This window comes from Alosa alosa, chromosome 18 (genome assembly GCF_017589495.1).
Source record: "Alosa alosa isolate M-15738 ecotype Scorff River chromosome 18, AALO_Geno_1.1, whole genome shotgun sequence".
Taxonomy (NCBI): Eukaryota; Metazoa; Chordata; class Actinopteri; order Clupeiformes; family Clupeidae; genus Alosa; species Alosa alosa.
The window spans coordinates 3,446,674-3,455,377 of NC_063206.1; the positions used below are offsets into that span (position 1 = coordinate 3,446,674).

Here is an 8,704-nt window from a genome sequence, read left to right on the forward strand (position 1 = left end):
CAACACTGCTGACACTGCCTCCTTACTTCAAGCTGCCTACCAACAGCTTCAGCAGTTCCAGCAGCAACAGCAACAACTTGCAATCGATCATTCAACTTCTCACCAACCTTTCTCCTCTGCCTGCTCCACCGGCCCAGCCCCAGCCAGCCTGCTCACCCGGCCCAGCACCGAGTCTCTGCCCAGTCCACTGCTGCGTGGCTGCGAGCCCCCAGAACCCAGGATCGGCAACCCAGAGCGTTCAGCGGCGACCCAACCCAGGTAATGCCCAGGCGTTCCTGGCGAGCTGCGCGTAATCCAGTTTACCCTGCAACCCAGGACTTTTGCCACTGAAGGGGCGAGGGTCGGTTCGTGATCACTCACCTGGCCGGGCGAAGCTTCGACTCTGGGGAAGCGGCGGAGTTCGGCCAGACCCCAGCATGTGCAACCTTCAACCTATTAGCAGAGGAGATGCTCAAGGTATTGGATTTGAAATCCACCACAGCCGAGGCATCTCGGACCCTGATGAGTATTAGCCAAGGCAGAAGGACTGTTGCGGATTACTCCATTGACTTCGAACTGTGGCAAGTCGGGCTCCTGGAACATGGAAGCATTGGTGGATGCCTTCCTCCACAGCCTGGCCGGACTACATATAAAGGACGAGCTGGTTTCCCATGATCAACCCCACTCTTGATGAAGCCATTGCTCTGGCTGTCGCGACGACCGCAGGATCAGGTCCGTTGTCGAGAGAGAGGCGTAGAGTCCATCCACCAGCACCGGAGGTCCCAACTGCCCTTCTGTCGCACCTGCCACACCGTCTAGCCAGCGGACCAGTCTGAACCGATGGAGATCGGCGCCCCTAACCCCTGCAGAGCTGCCAGCGACATCACCTCCAACTTATGCCTGTACTGTGGTGGTGATGGTCATCGAAGTCGCTACCTGTCCAGCAAAAAGGCCGGAGCTCACCAGATGTAGGAGGAATCGGGATGAGCTCAATGAACATTCCGCCCTCCATCAGCCGTAAACCCTCATCCAAGTCTGTCTTCACCTGTCTGATTCCACCCACACCCTGGCAGCCCTGGTGGACTCTGGCGCAGAAGCAAACATTATTGACACAGGACTTGCTTTCGTCAGCTGGGCTTGAAAGCCATCGCTATTCCCTCCCTGTTCCAGCCGGGCCCTGGACGGTCGTAATTGGCACAGTTACCAACATCACAGCCCCTATCCTCAATGATGGTGTCAGGAACTCACCGAGACCATCCGCTTCCACCTGCTCAGCTCCCAGGCCAACCCCTAATCCTGGGCTACCCTTTGGCTCCGTCTCCACAATCCTCACCTCAATTGGGCCTCGGAACTGTGAAAGAGGGGGAAATGCCTGCCACCTGACCTGTTGCGTGCTGCCTGCCTGCCCTCCGGCTCAGTACCCCCAGCACTGCCCTGACATTTCTAATGTCCCTGGATATTACCATGGCCTCGAGAGGTGTTCAACAAGACCAAAGCCACATCTCTGCCCCACACCCGTCCCGTGCGACTGTGCCATTGATCTCCTCCTGGGACTGCTCCACCCAAGGTCACCTCTACTCACTATCCCCTCCTGAAAAGAAAAACTATGGGAGGATTACATCAGGGACTCCTGGCAGCTGGACTCATCGGCCCGTCTTCCCGCCAGCTGGTGCCGGGTTCTTCTTTGTGGGAAGAAAGATGGTTCTCTTCGCCCCTGCATTGATTATGAGGTCTGAATGATGTCACAGTGAAGAACAGGTACCCTCTGCCTTTACTCACCTCTGCTTTTGAGTTGCTCCAGGGGATCCACTATTTCACCAAACTGGACCTTAGAAATGCTTACCACCTAGTCCGGTAGGGAGGGGTGACGAGTGGAAGACTGCATTCAACACCCACACCGGCCATTATGAGTACCTGGTAATGCCATTTGGCCTCCCTGCTTCACAGCCCCAGCGGTATTCCAGGCTGGTGAATGATGTGCTGCGGGACATGCTGAATAAATTAGATCTTCGTGTACCTGGGCGACATCTTAATTTTCTCCAGAACTCTGTCGAACACACTCGTCATGTCCAGCTGGTTCTTCAAGCGGCTCCTGGAGAACTCCTCTATGTCAAAGCGGAGAAATGCGAAGTTCCGCTCAGACTGTGTGGATTCCTGGGATACATCGCCGCTGAAGGCAATATCCAGATGGACCCGCCAAAGGTCGGCAGTTACCTCCTGGCCAGTTCGGGGAATAGGAAGAAGTTGCAGCAATTCCTCGGGTTTGCCAATTTCTACCGGAGATTCATCCGGAACTACAGCTCGTCGCGCCGCTCCCCTCACAGCTCTGACCAGCATCAAACACCCCTTTTCCTGGACCCCAGAGGCCAACACAGCCTTTCATACCCTCAAGGCCCGGTTCACCACTGCCCCCATCCTCCAGATGCGGATTCAGACCGGCAGTTCGTTGTCGAGGTGGATGCCTCAGGCGTGGAGTCAGGGGGCCATACTCTCTCAACGGGCAGAGGAGGACAACAAGTTGCACCTGTGCATTTTTTCTCTCGCCCGGCTTTCACCTGCAGAGCGCAATTATGATGTTGGAGACCGCGAGCTGTTGGCAGTCAAGCTTGCCCTGGAGGGTGGCGTCACTGGCTGGAGGGTCCACAGTTCCGTTCCTGGTCTGGACCCGATCACAAAACCTCGAATACATCCGCAACGCCAAACGTCTTAACCCCAGACAGTCCCGCTGGGCCTTGTTTTTCACCAGATTCAACTTCACCCTGTCATACCGCCCAGGCTCTCCGGAACACCAAGCGGGACGGCTCTCTCTCCGTCAGTTTCATAAGGATGGCCCCTTCCCAGGAACCTGCATCAATTCTGCCCGATCCCTCGTCGTAGCTGCCCTGACCTGGGACCTCGGGAGGAAATTCAGGAGGCCCTCCGTGACCATCCCAGTCCCAGTGCATGCCCAGGCGGTCGTCTCTTTTGTCCCAGAGAATTTGAGGTCCCGGGTCATACAGTGGGGACACAACTCCCGCCTTGCCTGCCACCCGGGCTCCGCCACCTGCCATCTCCTTGCCCAGCTTCTGGTGGTCTGCTTTGAGAAGGGATGTCCGAGAATTCGTCGTGCCTGCCCCACCTGCAATCAGAACAAGTCCTCCCCTTTCGGCCCCCAGCTGGTTTACTCCAGCCCTTGCCTGTGCCCACCGCGACCCTGGTCCCGCGTCTCCTTGGACTTTGTAACTGGCCTCCCACCATCAGGTGGGATGACGGTCATTCTCACTGTGGTTGACGGTTCAGCAAGATGGCACACTTCATTCCCCTCCCTAAACTGCCAGAGAGACTGCCCAGGCTGTTCTTGATCATGTCTTCCGTCTACACGGGCTCCCCAGGGATGTTGTCTCTGACCCGAGGTCCAATTCACCTCCACATTCTGGAAGGAGTTCTGCTGTCTTCTAGGGGCCACAGTGAGTCTCACCTCTGGGTTCCACCCCCCAGTCCAATGGTCAATCCCGGCCGGGCAAACCAGGAGCTGGAGGCTGCGGTGCATGGTTTCTCGCAAACCCAGGCTTGGGCACAACAACTGGCGTGGATAGAGTATGCTCACAACTCCCTCACCTGCTCTGCCACTGGTATGTCACCTTTCCAGTGTGTGTATGGCTACCAGCCCCCCTGTTCCCCAGCCAGGAGGGAGATGTGTCCTGCCGTCTGCCCTCGCCTAATGCCCGCCCGTTGCCCGTGTGCCCTGGTCACAAGCTCGTGCCCGCATCTACTCAAGTCAGCTGTCAGCTATGCCACTGGAGCTAACCGCCCGAAGATCGCGGCGGCACCGCCTACCGTGTTGGCCAGAAGGTGTGGCTGTCAGCCAAGGATCTCCCACTGCCCGAGGGTGGAATCGCGTAAACTGGCACCTCGATTCCTCGGCCCGTTCCTATCCAGAGGGTCATCAGCCCAACCGCAGTCCGGCTCCAGTTGCCAACCTCCATGAGGGTGCACCCTACTTTCCATGTATCGAAAGTCAAGCCGGACGATGAAAGCCCGCTGGTCCCGTGCGCTTCCTCCTCCTCCTCCTCCTCGCCTGGATTGGCGGTGGGCTGGTGTACACCGTTCGGCCTGCTTCGTCAGGTCAGCTGAGGGGTAGGGGCCTCCAGTATCTCGTCGACTGGGAGGGCTATGGGCCTGAGAGAACCTGGGTGCCAGCCAGTCGGATCAATGGACGGACACTCATCGCCCGACTTCCCACCGTCTGCAACCTGCAATCCGTGAGGGAGCCGCCCCAGAGGGGTCCCTAACCGTCCTGCGCCTGACCCTGACCCTGTCGGTACCTGTCCCGTCTTCTGTCCCGACCCTCCAGCTCCCTCCGAGGATGAGGATGTTCACTCGGACCTTCCGGAGGAATTCTAGCCCTCCACCGGCTCCCCTCCGCCCTCCCCGGCGTGGTGTCACTCTTGGGGACTTCTGGGGCCGTCCCTTAGGGGTTCTGTCATGAGCTCTCTCTCTGCCTGGTAACTGCCAGCTGATTAAAGTCTGATGACCTCCACCTGTTCCTGCTCTGCTCTGCCTCACCCTCGTTTACCTACCAGCTGCACTACATTCACCACTCATCATGCGGTATATAAAGCCTTGCTTTTCAGTCCACACTTGTCAGATCGTCTGCAAACCCGCACCAGTTACCTGCCTGTCTTGAAAACGACTCTGACTCTTTGCCTCAATGAACCCAGACCAGCTCGACTACTTCTTTGATCTCCAGCCCGGTAATCTTGACCTGCCTTCCGTCTCTCTTCTACGAAGGCAGCCTAGCCCTTGACTGTACTGCTGCTTCGTTTCAATTGCTGTTTGTATTGTGTGTGTGTGTTTCCCCAGGACTTCCCGGATCATCCAGCTCCTGCCATTGCTGCTTTCGGCTATTGGGGAACACACACCGCAGACTCTTGAACTCGGAACCCTGAAACCCCTGTAACCCCCAACCCTTAAATAAACTTTTCTAGCGTGGCGCTTTTGTGGTCCTCGTCCTGTTTGGTGTCTGACAAACAGTGCATAAATCTAAGCAACGCACTGAGCATGCGGATTAGTTTTCCAGTGATTCAGAGGGACAATATTTTGAAGATTTTCAAAAACTATTATTAGATCTTTGTTAGTGTGGTTTTGGCTATCTAAGCATGTTTTGGAACAACCTCCCAGTTGTACACTTTTTAAAAATAAATTACATGTTTGCTTGAACCGCTCTCGATTTTTGTCAACACCATCAGACACATAGAAATGCCTATAATTTGTTTTTAATAATTTACCACAAATAGTTTGACTTATCAGTCTCTTGGTGCCCATGGGTGCCACGTTGAAACTGTCGCAACACCTGAAACTGTCAAGTTCTATCTGTGTGGCGAACTATTTATTTTGTCAGCTACGCATCAGGGTTCTGTTCATCCTGTCGGGACTTATTTTCCGATAATTACCAGCGGACAATACATTATCTCTTACATAGAATTGGATACTAATAGAATGTAAAATAAAATTTGAAAATAAACTAATATTAAGAACTGTATTGCATTTTGGGGCCCTATTACATGCATTGAATTGGATCAAATCAAATTGCACCAAATCGTTCTGTATTAAAACATATCGTTTCTGAATCATATCGTAGCTTGTGCATAGATACATATCGAATCGTCTTACTGTATAAGGGAGAGATGCACACCCCGTATATGTATGTATATATGTACTGTGGATATGTATGTATATATGTACTGTGGTATACCTGTGAAGAAGACGAGGAGGACGTTTTATTGTGGTGTTATAGTATTTGTAGTAGTATTATATATTATATATATTATATATTATTATGTAGTAGGCTACTACAAATTCCCACATGAAATCCTGGGTTTCCCCACTGCTGCTGATAGTGTCACAAACTTCCCACATTTCACAATCACATTACATGACCACTGATGAATAAAAGGGGGTCAAAGTCCTTGGAGAGTGATTCTACAAGAGGAGTCCAGAGACAACCCACTCCAGTGCTGTATTTGTTTAACTGGGTTTGGCTTTGAAGCCTTTATAAGGTCCTCACAGAGAGAAGAGCTGACACTGCTGAATAGCCCATAGCCAGAGCAGAGACAGAGCTGTGTGTGTGTGTGTGTGTGTGTGTGTGTGTTGAGCATGAAGATGAAGGCTCCTGGAGCTGTGCTGCTGTTGCTGTGGTCTGGTGTGGTTGTGGTTGTGGTTGCAGCAGAGAGTGGAGACACAGCCACAGCCTCCACCCAGCAAAGCTGCCAGCCTGACATCCACACTGTGCTGAGAGAGATGAGCGCTCTGGTGGTGGAGCAGAGAGTGGAGCTCAGATACACTAAGACACAGGTGGAGGCCATGGAGACCAGACTGAGGGCCAGTGAGAAGACAGTGGAGGAGCAGAGAGCCGTTATTAAGGAGCTGAAGGAGAAACAGGAGGAGCAAGCAGCAGCTGTGAGAGCTGTAGGAGGCAGAGTGAACCTCACGGGGAGCCAGGTGGAGGAGCTGAGGAGGGAGAGAGAGGAGAGGAGGGTGGCCTTCTCCGCCTCACTAGTGGCTTCAGGAGATGAAACCTTTGGACCCTTTAAAGATGCAACCCCCTTGGTCTTCAAAAATCCATTCATCAACATTGGAAGTGCTTACAACCCAAACACAGGTACATAACAGAGAAGAATGGGTGGGAATTTTGACACACTTTGCGTTTGAAACATGGTATTGTTTTCTGACATCTACATCTGTTATCTACATCTCAAACTATCTTGACCACCCTGTGAATTATCACAGTTTGGAAACTTGCTACATAATGGCTGTTACAATTCCCTAAATCTCTTAAAGTATTTTTTTTGTTGCTGTTTCAGGGTGTTCACAGCCCCAGTCAGAGGGGTCTACCACTTTGTCTTTTCATCTTTGGGAATGGTCACTTAAAGTACCGCCCGGGGGTGTCCCTCTATAAAATGCCCAACACACAGTCATCGCCTACTCTCAACAGGCCGGTATGTATGTGAAGCCCTCCAATGGGGCTTCTCTGCTGCTGGAGGTGGGGGACGTGGTCTACCTGAAGCTGTGGCCCAACGGCTGGGCCAGAGACAACGGCAACTTCCACACCACCTTCTCTGGCCACCTGCTCTTTCCTATGTGATTAGAACAGACACAAGGCTTCAAACACAAAGACCCAGTAGCCTGTTTACATGGACTGTTTTTCTGCCATTCCAATTAAACTTTATGACTGAAAATGTTGTGTCATCTGTTTCTCTCAAGCGCTTTTGAATCTTGGATGATTATAAAATCACACTCTGTTAAAAGAAAGATATGGGGTGCCAGTTTGGCCGCATACTCTGTGGTCAGAGTGTGTACATGCACCAAGCTACATACTTGGAAAAGGCAGTTAGATAGTGTTGGATATGAAAATCCTTTTTATCAACTAGTTCTAGCCTATTATACAGGGGAGACACTTATTCATAACATCTGACTAAATTCATCCTATAAGGGGTCTGGGAAACACTGTGTGGGCAGGTCACTAGTAGTAGTATAGTAGTCTGTAGTAGTATAGTAGTAGTAGTATAGTAGTCTGTAGTAGTAGTAGTGTAGTGGTCTGTAGTAGTATAGTGGTAGTAGTGTAGTAGTCTGTATTAGTATAGTAGTAGTAGTATAGTGGTCTGTAGTAGTAGTATAGTAGTCTGTAGTAGTAGTCTATAGTAGTGTAGTGGTCTGTAGTAGTAGTGTAGTAGTAGTCTGTATTAGTATAGTAGTAGTGGTCTGTAGTAGTATAGTAGTCTGTAGTAGTAGTATAGTAGTCTGTAGTAGTATAGTACTCTGTAGTAGTGTAGTAGTATAGTAGTCTGTAGTAGTAGTGTAGGAGTAGAATAGTAGTCTGTATTAGAATAGTAGTAGTTGTAGTGTAGTGGTCTGTAGTAGTATAGTAGTCTGTAGTAGTGTAGTAGTCTGTAGTAGTATAGTAGTAGTAGTGTAGTAGTCTGTAGTAGTGTAGTAGTCTGTATTAGTAGTAGTATAGTAGTCTGTAGTAGTAGTGTAGTATAGTAGTAGTAGTAGTATAGTAGTCTGTATTAGTATAGTAGTGTAGTGGTCTGTAGTAGTAGTATAGTAGTCTGTAGTACTAGTGTAGTGGTCTGTAGTAGTGTAGTCGTCTGTAGTATTATAGTAGTAGTAGTGTAGTGGTCTGTAGTAGTAGTATAGTAGTAGCAGTGTAGTGGTCTGTAGTAGTGTAGTAGTCTGTAGTATTATAGTAGTATAGTGGTCTGTAGTAGTAGAATAGTAGTAGTAGTAGTAGTAGTGTAGTAGTCTGTAGTAGTATAGTGGTCGGTAGGTAGTGTAGTAGTCTGTAGTTGTAGTAGTGTAGTAGTAGTGTAGTGGTCTGTAGTAGTGTAGTGGTCTGTAGTTGTAGTAGTGTAGTGGTCTGTAGTAGTAGTATAGTGGTTTGTAGTAGTAGTATAAGTAGTGTAGTGGTCTGTAGTAGTATAGTAGTAGTCTGTAATAGTAGTGTAATGGTCTGTAGTAGTCTGTAGTAGTAATGTAGTGGTCTGTAGTAGTATAGTAGTAGTAGTGTAGTGGTCTGTAGTAGTGTAGTAGTCTGTAGTATTATAGTAGTATAGTGGTCTGTAGTAGTAGAATAGTAGTAGTAGTAGTGTAGTAGCCTGTAGTAGTATAGTGGTCGGTAGGTAGTGTAGTAGTCTGTAGTAGTGTAGTAGTAGTGTAGTGGTCTGTAGTAGTTGTAGAAGTAGTA

At 50.3% G+C, this 8,704-nt stretch overlaps 1 protein-coding gene across 1 annotated transcript; it reads left to right on the plus strand.

Moving 5' to 3' along the window:
- The first annotated feature begins 6,017 nt into the window (after positions 1 to 6,017).
- On the plus strand, positions 6,018 to 7,102 carry LOC125311890. Its single transcript, XM_048270258.1, has 2 exons — positions 6,018 to 6,619; positions 6,933 to 7,102. Exons 1-2 carry the CDS (start codon positions 6,115 to 6,117, stop codon positions 7,100 to 7,102), a joined length of 675 nt encoding a protein of 224 aa, XP_048126215.1. The 5' UTR covers positions 6,018 to 6,114.
- The last annotated feature ends 1,602 nt before the right edge of the window (positions 7,103 to 8,704 follow it).